This window comes from Larimichthys crocea, chromosome II (assembly GCF_000972845.2).
Source record: "Larimichthys crocea isolate SSNF chromosome II, L_crocea_2.0, whole genome shotgun sequence".
NCBI lineage: Eukaryota > Metazoa > Chordata > Actinopteri > Sciaenidae > Larimichthys > Larimichthys crocea.
The window spans coordinates 12,038,243-12,055,799 of record NC_040012.1 but is presented as its reverse complement, the minus strand read 5'-3'; the positions used below and the strand labels follow the sequence as shown (position 1 = coordinate 12,055,799).

The window sequence follows — 17,557 nt, the reverse complement described above, 5'->3', positions numbered from 1 at the left end:
TTTTTGCTCAGCTAGGCTCTGTGATCTGATTTTGAATTCAGCATCTTGTTTGATGTCTTTTTGATGATGGACATGAAATAATGTCTAAATCACCAGAGGCTGACACATCAAACGGATTCAAATGAAAACACGGTAATGTCTTCTTGGACTGAGCCTTATTGGGCCTTCATTTGCCACTGCCCCATGGAAGATGGGCTGGGCTTTGACTGTGCCGAGATAAAAGATGAGTCGATAAATTAAGCACTTTCATCTCCAGCAAACTTTGACAACTCTCTCTCTCTCTCTCTTTTTTTTTATTTGCAACATAAACACTGCACAGCTAATATGCCGCATCATAATATAATCAGGTAATCACAGATGGTAATGTCAGCGACTCAGTGAAAAGTCAAAGGTGGAGAGAATATCCTTGAAGAGGATGAATGGACGCAAAAACATCACAGCAGGATGAGGAGAGTCTGGGCTACGATGATGATCTTTGTCGCCTTATTGGGGAAAAGGATGTGATCGTCTATATATTGTTCAATTTCAGAATCCAATGTTCTTTAAGATAATAGGGTGAGAGAGCTAATACAGAGCACAGGTGACTTAGTGATAATGAACCAATATATATGCATCACGCAAAACCGATCCTTATGCTTGGCAAAAGGATCTCAGCACATTCACTCATCACGATTTTGTCTGTTATGAAAATGCAGACGAGAAAACTTCCACCTCCTTGAAGTGACATCACTGACGCCCTGAAGGGTTACTCTCGCCAGTGTTTATAATAAAGAAGCTTTCGCAGACAATACCGGACCCGTTCCTGCTGAAACGTGAGCAGGCCATTGACTTTGCATTTAATTTAAATCTATAACTGAACAAGTGCCAGGTTTCCGTATAATTTACAGACCGGTTTGGTGTCTCTCCGGGCTTTTGGACGGCTCTGTGTAAACCGAGAGGCTGATGTTCAAACAACAAGGCAGACAGCCACAGTGGACTCAGAGCTTTGCCTTGGCCTCCGTGTCAGTCTCTTGACAGCAAACTGGCACCCAACTCCAACTAATAAAGTGCACCACCCATATCAAGCAGCGACTGCATGTACTGTACGTCTGCTGAGTGCGTGTGTGGCCAGTTCGAACGGGAAACTCCTGGAGAGCCACGGATGAAAGACACTAAATCTGCTAAATCTATTGTGCTCTTTGGATGATTTGCAACAATTCAACACATGGAATGACTTAGACAATGATCAGAACATCTTGTTAAAGGTTATATTTAAGATTTCACACATGCTGGTGCATCTAGAGCCTCTGAATGTCATGTATAGCACCTTTAAACTTACATAATTACAGTAATAATAGTATAGTGTGTTCCTACAGTGACAGTTAAAAGCTGACGATATATAAAACACAACTTGAATTGATAATTGAAAATTAGTGGACAGAACTTCCAACCTCTGCATTCTTGCTAATGGCCAGATGGGGGCAGCACCATTGGCTGCAAAAAAACAAAAACTTTATTAAGCTTTATGAAAAAATTACCATATTTCTCACTAGATTTATTACTTCAGTAAACACTTTTCTCATCAGTGCATGATCTAAATCGCTAGTTTAAGTCTATTCCCACACAGCATGATGTTCATTTAGTAAATTATGGTCCCATTTGGAGTAGAATAGGCAATAAAGTAGGGTATGATTTAGTTATTATCATCCTTGTGATTGTGAAAGTTAAACTGTGTCGATCAAATAAAAATCAAGATCCTGTTATCGCAATTTTCTCACCTCGGATGTATTTGGAGATTTTAATGTTTTGCTTCGATGTTTAGAACTTCAGGCAGGTCGCCATTTTTTCCCGCTCGAAAAACGAAGTCAAAACTAAGAGTAGCCCATCTCGCAATACAATACCCAATGGCTCCATGTTCTCAGGCTCCAAAAAAGATCGCAAAGTCCATAATGCCAAACTTGAGGCTTCAAAACGTCCACAAACCAATGGATGACGTCACAACGGGATTACACTTGGAATAACATAGTGTGTAGCCAAAGACTGATTTAGCCAGCACAGCATCTGTGCCATAGACATTCATTCATTGTTGTTCTTGTTCAAGAAGGATTTTGTTTTTCTCTGTTCAAGGAATTATATCTGAAAACACAAAACTGTGTCTCTCAAAACAGATGCATTTCTCGTTGGTTTCCTCGCATAAAGACAATTATTAAAAACGGCATTTCCCAACGTACTCAGTGCTTTCCCCACATGCAAAATATCTGAACAAACTGTCATATTTTTTAGTGTAATCTTTGTCAAAAAGGTTTGTTTACTGGTGCACCACCGCAGCTGTCATTGCTCAAAACACTTTTACACCACAGGAGGCGAAACTGAGTTTTACACACTGCGGATAACACTGTTAGAAGACATGCAGCAGACAGGCATCAGAGAAGAACAACACACCTCTCATACAGGAGAGGGGATGTAGAAGTACACGGTGTGTGTTGATTCGGTCAGTAGACACAGAGAAAGAGATAAAGGGAGGACAGAAACAACATGTAGCTCTGAGAAGATAATGGCAGAAACATGTCATGGAGGCCTGTAGATTTCTTGTGCATTATAAGGCCAAATATCTGAGAGGAATACATGAATGCATAAAAAGATGTTTGGGGGATTTGCAGCAGCTCTAAATAGTTGCTTATTTATCTGAATTTATTGTACTGAGACATTTTCCAATTTCCTATTTCACATTACTGCCACATACTGTCTGTTGAAACTTGAAACTTCATTGTTTGGTTAAGGGAAATTACATAAAGAAACACAATTTCAGTTTCTTCTGTCACACAGGCAGAGTTACCTTCACATTTGACCGCCTTGGCTTAAGCATTGATGAAAGAACATTTTATTTTGGCATCAGAGATGAAGTTATTGATGAAGTTATTCAGTTTTGAAGTTAAATCTTTTGACTGAGTGACCGCTGAAGCCGATGTGCCGCTCAGTATAAAATGGTGTGGTGATTGCTTTACAGAATACAGAAAAAACTGTAAACACATCACACTGCATGACAAAAAACACTATTCATTCCCATTTGAGTAAAGTTTGCTAAAATGTCTGGCAGTTTAAGGACTTTATTTATTAAAATTATTCATTGGGGACCAGAAATTGAAGCTAAACATCAGATAAATGACAAAAATTGGGAATGTGACCCAGCCTTATTTTTGATCATATCACATTTTTTGATGCAAAACATGAATGAGCAGCGAGACATCTGCGAACAAGAAAAAATTTCACATTTATTTGATATCAAACAGGAGTTGAATTAAATATCAGCTGATGATGGGCTCTTACAAAAGAAATAAAATGAACCTAATCAGTGCTGCAACAACTTTTCACACTTTCCAACCATGTTGTTGTTCTTTTTTTTTTCTCTCTCTCTCTGAATAGTTCAGTTAATAAATTAATTAGTGTCAAAGGATGAAGCACGTCTGCGGAGACTGCACTGTCGCGTTGACACGAACATAAGTCTTTCAACCTTACAATTTCTTTCAAGTAAAATAAATTACACAAGTTTCCAATTCACTCTAAATCTGTGCATGGCCTGGTGTTAACAAATATACTACTGACAAAAAACTCATCATTCATGAAAGCAAAAGCACTTCACAAGCAGAGACGTGAGCATGATTTCATATGGACTGATAGCTCTCGAAACGTTTTTTTTTTGTTTTGTTTTGTTGTTTTTTTCATATTCAAACATACTACAACGAGTCAAGTGTGAGAGGAAAAAGCACATTTCCACCATTTTGATTAATCTTGTCTGAAGACTTGTCTTATTAACATTGAAAGGGCATAACTATTGAATGGTTGCCATTTCTTTTCTTTTTTTTTTTGACTTTTTTTTTTTTTTTTTTTTTTTTACACTAGTGGTACAGCAAAATATATTTTCTTTAGCTGTTACTTTGACAACAGTTAAATGTGCAATAGAGAAAATATAAGGCCTGAGTCTGAATTAGTGGTTTCTTAACTTTACAGTCCTGACTGTGTAGTGGAGCCACACTAGTTCTAGTACTGTACTTCATGACTAAAAAGACCCTGGTTCTGCAAAGTCCCCCAGGAATATGACAGGAGCTTCATAGTTCTTTGCTTGGAGTATTTTTTTTTAATCCCTTATTCTTCAACAGTACAGAACAACAGAAATGCCAGACTTATCTCTGACGAAGCGGCCCGTGTGTTATTCTCTGCACCTCTTTTTGTCCAAAAGCAGAGCTTTCACAGTCCACATTTGTCTGGCCTTGGATGGACGTGTTTTGTGTGTTAATGAGATCTGTGTGCAAAAGTCATTTCTTCATTCCTTTTCCCACCCAACAACATTTCACTTCCTGTCCTAACAGGAAGGGCATGTGGAGTGCGGAGCCAGACTTGCTGGCTCTCTTGACATCAACCGAAAGAACCCATCTGTTAAGACCTGTGCAAACGGTCCGCTCAGAGGCTGGTAATGAGCTGCATTTGTCCGTCGCTGGGTGCCTCTCCCTCCTGCGCGCAGTCTTCATTGTTAGGTGGGATGATGCACCCAGCGCTGGTGCCTCGGTTTATGTGGTAGTAGGTCATAGGCTGCGGCGCATCGCCAAGCTCGGGCATGCTTTTATGATATGCGTCCTCGCCTTCGCTTTGAGGTGAGGGGGAGAGCTCCTCCTCTTCCTCGGGGGGGTACGGCGAAGCTGATGGCGAGGGTGAGTCTCTCAAGTTTGGCATGCTGGTGTAAAGGGAGTCTCTGTTATTGTTGGGTGAATGGGAGCCCATGTCCTCCACTGCAGTAACAGTCTCGGAGCCATGGCCACCCTGCCCCTCCAGGCGCCTGGGGGCCTTCTGGGCGCTGTAGAGCAGGGAGTGAGTCCTCTGGGGCAGGAGGGGGGCCTCCAGCGCCTCCTTGTGGTGGGGGTGCAGGAGCAGCTCCAGGGTGGCGTGGCCTCCACTTCCACTTCCTCTCTGGGGGGATGAGACCTCAGCGTGATCTGCCACAATGGCGTCATCCTCGCTGCCGCTCCCACCCCCGCCTCGGTCCACTGTCACTCTGGTCTGAGGAGGCAAGGTTCTGTCCCGTTCCCGCTGGGCGTCGCGACCTTTGGGGACCACGCGGGGCCTCAGGTTGTTGTGGACAATCTCAGATATGATCATTTTTTCAAAGGCAGCATCGTCCAGGTTGAGGCCCCCCAGCTCACCCGGAGCTCTAACGCCCACAGCCTCATAGTCGTCGTCTCGCAGGGAGTAACTGTTGTTGAAATTGCCATTGAGGGGGAGGGTGTCCATGGCACTGATGTCCCTGCTGTTGCTCAGAGAGTGCTGTCCTGAAAGGAAAGGCAAAGAGAATGCGTGAGGTATAATTTTTTGCCTTTTGATCGCACAAAACAGTCTCCACTACACCATCCACGTACAACTTGATACTGCTCAGGACACTTCACTCTTGTGCTCTTTGATCTCTCGGTTAATTTTAATTTTATGCAAATACAAAAAAGTTTTAAAATTCAAAAGGAGATCCCAATTAGCTCCCTACCATTTCTGTCCTCATCATAGCCGAACATCATAGCCAATCTAAGAGATTATCCTGAACAATATTGGAGAAATGAGAACAAAGGATGACTTCCAAACATAAAAATAAAGCACGGCAACACACTATACGGTAGCTGATGACCAGGTGACAATACGGCAGCATACAAAACGCAACATGATAGAATGGGAGTTAAATAAATAAATACAAGCTGATGAGTTGTGACATTAACAATGAATAAAACATTCCACCTGTTAAAAGAAGGCAAGACAAAAGAGTAATGTCGAACACAGATGGCCAGCCACCTCTCTGCGCTGGGGCCCCACAAGCACGGCAACAACCCCCACACACCACGACAGACAGGCACGGTGCAATGACTCACTTTGCCACCACTCACATCAAGTGTGTCTGCTCAGGCTATCTGGCCTAAGAACAGCTGATGTGCAAAAAAAGTAAAACAGATGCTTTTTTTCAATTGCAGCAGAAACAACAAAATCACTGAAATAAGACAAAAGTGGAAAGCTCGTAACATCCAGCCCGGATTCAGTCAATCCAACTCGGATTGTGTCCTTGCAATTAACCATGATTTAGCACACATGGTGCTTTGCTCAAATTATTGTAGGTGGATGGAGAATGACAGTAAAATTATGTGTTTGAGAGAGCTAAAGGACAAACCAAGGACAACTGAATCCTAGACTCAGCAGGTGAAAGGGTTCAGCAGCAAGCAGTGTATATTATATATATATATATTAAAGTCGACAATAAAAGAACATTTTCCTGATGAAATAATTTCTTCCTGAATCACATATAATTTCTTTTTCCCTTTTAGAAGAGTACATCTATTACTTTTATGTGAACACACACACACACGCACAGGGTGCAGCACAATTTTGTGCAGCCGTATGACTAAGCTCAAGTAGCAGGATAAAAGTGAAGGGGAGGCTAGTTTGATTTGATATGAGGATTTTTTTTATTTACTGGGTACACTGTGAGCCTGTAAATGAAAGGCTGACATTTTGTAGTATGAGGGTGGCGACGACACAGGCCGTATTTGCGCACAGGAAAAAGGGGGAAAAATGTGTCAGAAAACGGATGATAGCAACTGAGAAAAGAAAAAAAAAAAGGTAGCTCTAAAAACAACATCAAAGACATTTCCAGGAAGAGTGAAAAGGAGCACGGAGAGCAAAAGGCCCAAAAAAAAAACAGGGGGAGAGGAAGATTATTAGACACTTCTCTGAATAGACCCTACTTGCAAATTTGCATTTGTTTATGCTCAGGCAGTGATTTTACTGCCGACAGGTATTGTCTACCGGGAGCAAGGGAAATGATGTGAACAGAATTCAACCGGACAAGGCGACAGCTGCACTCTGGGAACCGTTCCAGCAGAGACTCATCCAAGATGTTCTCCTTACCGATTTTACTGCATCGGATGAACATCTGCAGAGTATTACTTAGTATTAATACACTTATAATAGAAGACACGTTCATCCTTTTACAGGAGCTAAATGTAATGACTACAGCAGACAAAAATTTGAACTTAACAGTCTCTGTGTGCATTTCAGACTTGGTTGGTGATCTTCACACCAGGTTTTGACATTTGTGTGTCATACCGCTGCCTGCTCTCCTCAAACTATTTTCCATATGTTAAATCTTGGAATTTTGGTCACTGCTTTCCTGCTTTCCGGATGTGCCGTTGAGCGCGGGTAAGTACAGCGTTTTCGCCTGACAGGCGGTGAGTGTTTTTTTTTTTTCTGCAGGTAAAGCAGATGTTTACGTTGACATTTAAAATTACCTGCTAATTAAATATCGCTCCTTTTTTTATTTGTCTCTGGTGCTCCAGTGTTAACCCGCTATTATTCTACAATGATTAAGCGGGTAAACATTTTAGGGTAATAAAGCACAAGCTGTCTGTATACTGTACACACTGACTTCTGTGTCTGAGCTGCTCGGCTGCTGCTGAGCTCACACACACACACACACACACAAACACACACATACACACAAAAGTCCTTAAATGTCTTTGATTTTCTGTGCAGACATTGTTTGGTCCCAACCCTGCTTCATTATCTCTGAGTGTTTTGTGCTGTAAGCGAGCTTGTAGCATGAAACAAGACCGCGGTGACTGCAGCGGGTTAAAACTATATGTTACAGCATATCCTGTCTTTACACACTTGTGCCACACTGCTGTTTTTGTATATTCTCTTTTATCATCAAATGCCTGTGAATATCTGAGGGCTATGACTCTGCCCGCATTGCGTCATGTGCTTCTGTTTTTTTTTTCTTCTTCTCCTTTGATTGGGTTTCTTTTGCTCTGCCAGTGAGGAAGTAGGTCACCATAAACACGGTCGTGTTTTAAATCCGTCTAAACTGAAATAAACTAAAGACAACTGAAAGATTTCAACAGCATAAATTATGTGGACACGACGTGTGAAGCTCATATTGAACAGAGAGGAATCCCCACACGACTTCTCAGTAGACAAGATAAGATAGCATTGACGTGTCTGAGTTTATCTCCTTCTCTGTTTACAGAGTGGAAACTTACGTAGATAAGAACTACTGCAAATACAGAGCAGGTGTGAATGAAGACATTTTCAATGCATGCCGTGTCACAGCCACAACCACAACCAATTTTTTTTTCACGTTTTTAATAACACACTTTGAGGCGAGAGTTAGATGAGAAGACTGACGTCACTCTCATATCTGTCCTTTTTCATATGAAGCCAGCAGGTTAGCTTAGCTTAGCACAAAGACTGAAAACAGGTGGGAACAGCTAGCCTGGCTCTGCTGCCTACATCCCAGGAAGGAAAAACGCTACGCCTCCATTTTAAAGGGGGATTATGTGCTGGACTATTTCTTGGCCGCCGTGAACAGCAACTTCTTTGAGTATGCGTTGGTTGCCTAGCAACTGCTCCGAGCCAAGAAATATAACAGCATATAATCGCCCCTAAAATGACGAATTGTCGTTTTTTAAAAAAATTTTTTTATATATATTAAACAAAGTGTGGTTTAAAGGTGTTGGTAGCTAGCCAGCTACCTTGAACCAGCCTGACAGAGCCTGAATAGCTGGTTCAGTTACCTGTTTTCACAGTTCGAGTTATAATTATAACTAATTAGAGGTATTTAAAAGGTGCTGCAAGAATGACTTTTTTCAGCATTTCACAGAGTTAGGCTAGAATTGAGTTCGCAGTCTCTATGCCAAGCTAAACTAACTGGCTCTTGGCTGTAGCCTCATACGTAACGGAGAGATATGAGAGCGGCATCAATGGCGTCGTCCTACTCTCGCCCAAGTGTATTTCCTAAAATGTCAAAAATGTAACCTTCAAAACAAACACAGATCTATGTAGGAACAAAGGTGGAGGGCGGATGTGCACCTGGGGAGTGAAAGGCCGGTGGAGAAGGTGTGTTGCACACCACAGTTTCTGCCAGCAGGTTGTTATAAGGGTTAGTGTCGTGGGTTCGGAGGAGAGGGTTAGTTAGGAGGTAGTTGCCAGTCATCCCTGAAATAACAGAAGGAGAAAGAAGAGAGAGAGAGAAAGAGACAGGGAGAAAAATCAGGAGGGGAAAAAACTGTTGAGGAAAAAGAGCTTGGGGTATTGTACTTCATAGTCTGTGGTGGTGCGTTGTGTAGCTGTCGACATAAACAAACACTGATGTTCTCTGTCCAAAATCTGACACTGCAAAAGATTTACGAGCTGCGATTCGTCTGCCTTCTATTACGGACAAGGCAGCCATAGAAACATTGGTCAGAGCAAGACATTATCCAAACAGTCAGATGATGTAACTGACAAACATTATTATTACTACAAGTGTTGACTAAAGCCTAGCAACACAATCAGCTCCAGTGTTTACGTGAGACAAATTCATCTAAACAAACTCATCCAGGCGAGACACTAGACAAAACATGTCTAAATGGCCTGCCCTGAATAATATAGTATCCTCATCATGCTTGTTTAAATCCTCAAGATCGTAATAACTATCCTCAGTTATTTGGATGAATATCTGTTCTTTGCATGTCTGTCTCTTTTTTTTTTTAAAGAAAGAATCTAAATTCGTAACTACAGCCAAATCTGCGCTGGCACAGACTGAAGCCTGAGTCGGGATCACTCCAAATATCTGCTCTGACCTCAGCCTGACTTTGCTCATCTCCGCCAACCCCAACCTTCATCCTGACAATCACTCTGCGGTGAAGATGAGTGAGGCGTCTGCTGCACAGTCGGCATCTCCAGTCAGGGTCGGTTGGATTTTGAACTCAAGTCCTCATCAGTAGCATTTTGTGCCACCTCTTTTCTGTCTCTGTACCTCTCATCTCAAATGATCTCAGTGAAGTAGGAAATCGCGAGAAAAAAAACGCTGTGAACTTTGATTCACAGGCAGGATTTAATGTTGTTTTGTTGCTGCTGTTGTTGTTGTTTTTTTATGATTGCTTAACACTAAGAGAAATCCAACATTAAATGGGGTCTCATCTTCTCCATTTCCAAGCTGCCACAAAAAACATGTAAGCTGCATCCTTTGAAGCGTTTATCTCGAATTCAGAGCTTCATCACAAAGAGAATGGAGCATGTGTCTCGTCTGGTGGTGGTGGAGGAAACGGTTGCTTACCCTGGTTGAGTGTGGAGGTGCTGTTTATGTCTCCAGAGATGAAGGATGACTCTGACTGTTTTCTCACAGTGTCGTTCCACATCCGCCTGATGCGACTCTGTATAGAAAGAAAAGAAGCCACCGATCAGGACTCAACGTGGTATCGCTGTTCTATTCAAGGCTGAGGACCTCAAGAATGGCTATGTGTGTTCGTGATTCAAACCTAAGCCTCAACCAACTCATCGTCTAATGACACGCTCTTGCTACGGTAAAAACGAAACACAAGCTATTGATCCAACAATACCAAGAACTAATCTTGCAGCTCGTAATATGAGAAGTCGGCCCTGAGCAGCTCTTTCTGCTCTGGATAGTAAAAGCAGAAACCGCCATCAGATTCCCAGAAGTGCTCTTAAGATTAAAGAGTTTGGAGAGTTGTATATCCAACTGAACAATTTTTTCTTATCTGACTATGAATTTTTAGAAACTTTCTTTCTTTTCAAATGGATTCTCTTTCACAACCATGATAACATAAATAAAAGAACATTTTTGAAAAAAATGCTAGCTACACTGTACTTAATATTTACAAAAAAACCTTGGTGAGAAAAAAGTACTGCACTGGAATTTATATTTCAAAAGGTAAACTGTGTAATTACACAGAGCAAAATGGCTCAAGAGGCTCAGCTTTGCAGTTATAAAATCCAAGTTAAAAGTTAGAAATAAGCTACCATACCTTCAGATTGTTAACAAACAGACCAAAAACCAACAATGCCTTTGACTGTCTCTTAATATTTTTTTTGATTTCCACAGCCACAAGGACAACTCTTTGAATAAACTGTCATTTGGACTTGCATTGGCAGGTTTTATTGGTATTTCAAAAAATGCTCTCTGCCACTGGAAGAGTCACACAAAGCCTGTTTTTTGATGAATGGTTCAAATTAATGGTGAACATTGCCTCTTTTAAATCTTTAATCTCAAGGACTAATAATTAGTAAGGTCTGGTCTCAATATTTAATATTTATAAAGAAAGAAAATAGCCCTACCTTCTTTTATGAAAATATGCTATGTAATTCATGTTGTACCTTTGTGGCCTGTGCCTGTGCCCAGATTTGTTTTGTTACCTGTTATTCATTGATTTACTCTGAGACATCATGTCTCGTCTTCTTGAACAAATCACTTCAATTGTATGAGCGTTTGAAGAATAAGGGAGCTCTACGGCACAGAGGAATACACTACGGTATAACAGGTTTTGACTACAGAGACAAATACTTGTCAGTGGGATCAATTCATTGTTGGTTTTGGCATTTTCGTGGGATTTGTTGACAAAAAAACTAAAGAATATCACCAGACTTCCCTGGTGAAGAAACAAAAAAACAGTCTATAAACATAAAAACATCCACTGACATTTTATTAACTTGAATTCATTTACATACAAGCCTTTCCACTCATAGTTTTCTACATCCTAAACCCTGATATATCTCATTCCCGGAGGCGTGGGCGTACCTGTGTTGCGGATGAGTAACGAGCCGTGGATCGAGAAGTGGCTGTCTTGGCTGAACTGTGGGGGCCCTCAGGCGGCAGCGCGCCGCAGCACTGGGATTGACGGAAACATTTGCTGTACTCTTTGCGAACCTACAGAGAAACAAGAGATCAGGACTGAGCACACAGACAGCAACATAACCCTCCCACCCCAACCTGTTAAGAAATCCAGCTATCCTCCATTAGCTATACCCACTTATCCGTGAGGGATGCAGGGGCGAGAGGCGGGGTACACCCCGGACAGGTCACATTCACACTAGTCAGATTCACACCTACGGGCAATTTAGAGTCGCCAATTAATCTAACTTGCATGTCTTTGTACTGTGGGAGGAAACTAGAGCATCCGATGGAAACCCACACAGACATCAGGAGAACACGCTCATGGGTGGTGAATCACTACATCACCCATGAGAGATGCAAATCCTAAATCTTTATCAAATGCCATCCAGCTGACAGCAGTTTAAATGCCACATCTGTAAGGACGGGAAAAACAAACACCGTGACAACATGTTGAAATATTGTTGAGAGGAAGCCCTTCCATATGTGTGTGGCCACATGAGGGTGAATACTTATCATGAAATGTTGCAATATCAATATTTACAGATGCACACCTGCAGTACAAGGATTAAATACATTTGGAAATAAATCAGAGATTCTTGGCAGTACTGTGTAACTAATGATAATTCTCATTATCAATTAATCTGCAGATTATTTTCTCAATGAATAATTTCTGCCTATAAAATCAGTTTCATATCTTCACATCTGAAAAGTGGAAACAAGCTTCTTTTCTGCCTTTTTTTTTTTTTTTTTTGTATTTTTGCCGGTTTATTAAATCTATTATCACACTAGTTGCTGAATTATTTTCTGCCCACTGACTTGATTCATTGACTCTGTTTCAGCTCCATTATAATAAGATTATTCAGTCAATTATTTTTATGACTCATTCGTTATTTGTTTGATCTAAATGGTAAAAAAAAAAATGTCATAATTTCCGAGGTGATGTCTTTTTTGAACAATTACATTAAAGAATAGTTTTTTTATTTACAGATATGTAAGACAGATAAAAACAGCAAATCCTCGCTTTTATCAAGCTGGAAGAAGAAAATGGTTGGCATTTCTGCCTCACAAACACCTTGATTGATTTCCCTTATTGAACAACAGACAATTACAATCTTACCTTTTTCTGGAGGAGGCAGTGAAAGATGAAGATAAACATCCCTTGCAGAGTGTTGAAGATGGTGAAGAGGTAAGCCATCACAATGGAGGATTCATTGAGGAAGAATAAGCCGAAAGACCATGTGAGCCCCAACAGGCAAAGAAGGACAAACGCTCCCAACACCCATGATCTGCAAAAGAGAAAGAAGAGCCATATTAACTAGCGAAACAGAAAAAGTTGATTTCATCTTTGCTTGGTTTGACGTTTCTCTGCCTCTGGACAGCAGCTTGTTAAAAATAAAAAGAAAGAAAGCTCATTTGCTATTTTCCTTTCAGACAAGTTTCACTAGTGGTGGTATAGTATTTAATGCTGATACAAAGTTTCAGAGTGAATGTGCACTCAGTATTTGACACTGAGTCGAAAAATATTTCCTTGGTCTTCCTTGGAGTTGGTGGGTGAAGAGACTGCAAACGCAGCAGGTTTTCCCTTGGCGGCTTCCAGGAAAGCCTAGAGGAAATAAGATAACTTCGCAGTCACTTTCAATGACGATGGCTGGTCGTTATTGATACACAAGAGAGAAGTGAGCCACCCTGAGAGAGATACGGCGGGCATGCAGAGGAGAGAAGAAATGGGGACGACATATCGCATGAGAGAGGATCCACAGAAAGACGAGAAGTGGTGTTGAGAGCGATGGTTGATTAGACCTGCTGTCCAGTTTTCGGTGCTTTTTATACGAGAATGAATAATTACACAAAATAGCACCAATTATTTCCCTTTCTTGTTTTTTTTTTGACACAGCAACTAACAACAAAGCGGATTTGATGTAAACCCTAATTAATGACAGTTAATGAGTTTAGATTTCTTAGCTTAATGTGTGAAATCCAGCATCCACTGATGCGGCTTTCTCTGTGCTACACAGACCTAAAAAAACAATTCAATACCTGTTTTTTGGGTTCAGACCAAAATCCAGAGAGTGGCTGCCTAAAAATCATGCGCCCACATAACATGTTTTGGCCTGCCCTCAAAAATATTGTTGAACAAAAATCCAGGCAGAGAAATGTACGGGGGCTTGAATTTTTATCGAGCAAATGCAGCACACTGGAGTCGGAAATATGGTAGGGGGTCCTTTTTTCCGTTTTCACCATCTTTAAAATCTATGAGGCATCTGGCTGAGCTTCCAAGAAAGCCTGTAAACTATGCCAGCACAGGAGCAAAGAGATACCAAAGGTCAAAAATGCAGTTATGAAGAAATAAAAAAAAGGCAATATAACCCCGCGTAGTGCAAATACTGAAATCATAAAAAGAAGTTTAAAAAAGAAGAAAAGGAAAAAGGCAGCACCTATACAGGCCAAAATAAAATCTGAAAGGGAAAAATATTGCTCTGGTCGGGTTTAAGAGAAGAGAAAATCAAATAAACACATCGGTCAAATGCGGTTTTTGAAAATTCAGGAGGGAAGTAAAGGCAGTAATGGTGCATATTATTTTTCTTTTCACACATAACTGACCCCCAACACACACACATACACACACACATACACACACACACACACACACACACAGTCTCAGAGCAACCACAGTGCGGCCAGCTAATCTCCCAGAGTGACACCCCTCACCTGATACCCCCCAGCCTGGATGAGTCGGGTTTCATGGAGGTGGAGTGCTTCACCATCTTGAACATCGTCACCACCAGGAAGATGACATTGACCTGTCAAAACAGAAGCGGATCTGGGTTAACAGACTGCACTTAGACAGGCATCCAATTCCTGTAGCTTGATCCCTTTTCAGGTCTTTTACTTTAACAAAAGTACTGAAAACACACTGTAGAAAATATTACACAATGTAAAAAAATGCTATTTATCAGTCTAAGTACTTTATGGCTCATTTGACTGTGATTCTATTATATGTTATATATATCAAGAGCTTATTATTACTCATTAATTAGTGTGTAAGCAGCATTTTAATGTTGTAGTATTTTTTACGGGACAGCTACCGATGATTACTTTCATTATGGATTATTTTCTCATTTGTAAAATTTAATAACTACAGCCTTGAAATCAACATAAGATATACGACGAGTGCCAGAAACAATTTTTACTGAAGCCAGGAAAAACATTTAAGTGATTCAAGCCATACATCCAGAAAGGTTTCCGTGCTCTCAGGATATCTTTTTGTAAGCACTGGAGAGCCCATGGTCACCGAGGGGAAAGGGAGAAGGTTTGCTTCAATTTGACCGATACCATATTAAACCTCTGAAATGTACTTCTGGTAAAAACTCAATAAATATATCAGAGCGAACATTGAAATCATTAAAAAAAACATTAGAACAATCCTTATATTTGAGCAGCTGGAAACAAATGTCTTATGGAAAAAAAACTATAATCAAGATAGTTAATAATTTTCTCTAATTTTCTACTTATCGATTATTTGACTAATCATTTTGGCTCTACTTGTAAAGGGTAGTTGGTAGTTGGACAGTTTAATCAATCACAAAGGATCGTATTTTATAAGCATTACATTTGTAAAAAGAGTAAAAAGTTGAATATTTCACCTGAAATGAAGTGGTAAAGAAGCATAAAGTGGTATGTAAAGAAAATACTCATCAAGTTCAAGTACATCAAATTTGTACTTGAGTAAATGTTCTTAGTTACATCCCACCACTGGCTGCTAGCCTCTGTTGTTATGTTGCACATTGACTCAGAGTGTTGCTTAATCTGTGGTGGTTTTGGCTCAATAGTGAGTGACAACACCAGCATACATTTACTAAGAGGAATAAGAAAATGTAATAGCTCAGTGCGGATCATAAAGTAGACTTCCAAAGAGAACAACAACAGTGAGAAATTAACTCTTTGGTCTATTTCACACAGCCCTGTCCTTCAACATGAGCTGCACTGAAGAATGTCTTCCCGTCTTTTGTTTGACAAATCCTCATCGAATATGAGAATGCCTATCTGTTGTAGTCCAAACAGATCTGATGTACCGCCGACAAAAGCTCAAAAGAAAAGTACAGAGAGAGGAAAGAACGGAGACGAGTGCCATATTTTAGAAACAATTTTTACTGAAGCCAGGAAAAAAAAATTAAGTGATTCAAGCCATACATCCAGAAAGGTTTCCATGCTCTCAGGATATCTCTTTGTAAGCACTGGAGAGCCCGTGGCCACCGAGAGGAAAGGGAGGAGATTTGCTTCAATTTGACCGATACCATATTAAACCTTTGAAATGTACTTCTGGTAAATATTCAATGAAAAACAAGACTATATCCGGATTTTTTTTTCTTTTTTACATTATTAAAAACTTCAATCCCAGATCTGCTCTGAGCGAATATATTGAAAGACATGACCAATCGACTGTACACGAAGGAAAATAAACGACAAAAAGCATGGCTGGCAAGGAAACAAAGCAGAGTGATCTCCACCTAGTGTTCTCAGACACTTCATTTTCTTCCTTCTTTACATAGAAACAACGAGAGTGCGTGTGGAAAGCAGATGGAAACCAACAAAGAAACATGGAAGAAAAAGGAGTGGCTAAGAAGGCAGAAGGAGGCTTTTAGATCACAGCTTAGGGTAATGCCGAGTTTTGTCTCTCAGCCACTGGGGCCGATTTACGTCGCATGAATTGAGTGGCTGGAGATGCATTTAACACAGCCGCAGGAGATGACACAGATCCGATGAGACCGACAGACAGACAGACAGACAGACAGACAGACAGACAGACAGACAGACAGACAGACAGACAGACAGTGAGGCGAGTAGGCAGGGAGGCACTCTGCAGAAAGCTGAGGCAAACTACATATGGACTCCCCCCCTCATGCCCGGTCTCTGAGGAACTGTCCTCTACAATATTCAGGTCTCTGGCTTCTCTGCCAAATACAGCGCTGCCGACGCAGCACTTCAGTTTTACGTGTATTTACAGCCTATGGACAGATTTACAGTACATGTGTATTAAAGTATGCGCCTATATGGTTACGCTGTGAGTGTTTGTTTAAGGTTCTATGCATGTATTCCTGCATGCATGTGTTATAAATGTGTGTGTGTGTGTGTGTGTGCATTGTGAACACCCAGCACACCACATGAAATATTAAAAGGTGAAGATGGAGATGTCCGTGTGCTAGGATTGGCCGGGGATGTGTCATGATCCTCAGCAGGGCTATGAGCTGTAGTAATGGTTGTCTGGCCCACCCACTCATTACTTCCATGTTCACCCCCCCCCACCACCACCCTTGTTTTCCCACTGAGCAAATGACCTTCATGCCTGAGACGATTTCTCCTCCTGATTGCAGTGGGAGGGGGGGGGGGACTATTCTCTAGATGTTCAGCAAGGACCAAACAGCTTTAAGTTGTTGCCGCTCACCAATTCTGATTTCAGAGGATTTCATAGCTGAGTGGACACTGATGTCCTCGTGTCAGCTATAATGGGTCCACTTTCCTTTCATGCAAATTGATCGGAGAAAGAAGAGCTAAGAGGCTGCCAACACATGCACGGAGAAAAGAAAATCCATAGCTGTTTTCAGAGCTTTTCTTTGAAGGAAAAAATAAATGAAAAAAAAGTTATCACGCATGCACAAAATTACAACTTACCACAATTATGAAGGTTACGGGTCCGATGAAGCTCCAGATAAAATGGTTATCAACCCTCAACCAGCATCTACGATGGGGAAAAGGTGATATACAGTTCATTAAATCATCCCATTGCCAAAACAAAGTTGTGTCTCATTGATCAGGGCCGAGCAGTGCTGGCTGGATGATAGGCCACAGCAACAGAATTAGAGACTCCTCTGACCACAGAGAAGA

The 17,557-nt window shown here is 41.0% G+C and overlaps 1 protein-coding gene across 16 annotated transcripts in view; it reads right to left on the bottom strand.

Annotated features, from left to right (window-relative positions):
- Positions 1-3,374: 3,374 nt before the first annotated feature.
- The window catches only part of adgrl2b.1 (adhesion G protein-coupled receptor L2b, tandem duplicate 1), a 127,381-nt gene continuing 113,198 nt past the window's right edge, over positions 3,375-17,557 (bottom strand). For 8 of the 16 annotated variants that reach the window (XM_019262210.2, XM_019262211.2, XM_019262209.2 and 5 more), the window contains 7 exons: positions 17,345-17,411; positions 14,384-14,475; positions 12,792-12,960; positions 11,579-11,707; positions 10,100-10,196; positions 8,872-8,997; positions 3,375-5,300 (listed from right to left, as the gene is read on the bottom strand). In XM_019262210.2, coding sequence (XP_019117755.2) covers positions 4,438-5,300; positions 8,872-8,997; positions 10,100-10,196; positions 11,579-11,707; positions 12,792-12,960; positions 14,384-14,475; positions 17,345-17,411 — 1,543 coding nt within the window. In that variant the 3' untranslated portion in view covers positions 3,375-4,437. Of the gene's footprint in view, positions 5,301-5,882; positions 5,937-8,871; positions 8,998-10,099; positions 10,197-11,578; positions 11,708-12,791; positions 12,961-14,383; positions 14,476-17,344; positions 17,412-17,557 lie in introns of all 16 variants that reach the window. The other 8 variants (XM_019262214.2, XM_019262215.2, XM_019262222.2 and 5 more) reach the window with 5 other exon arrangements.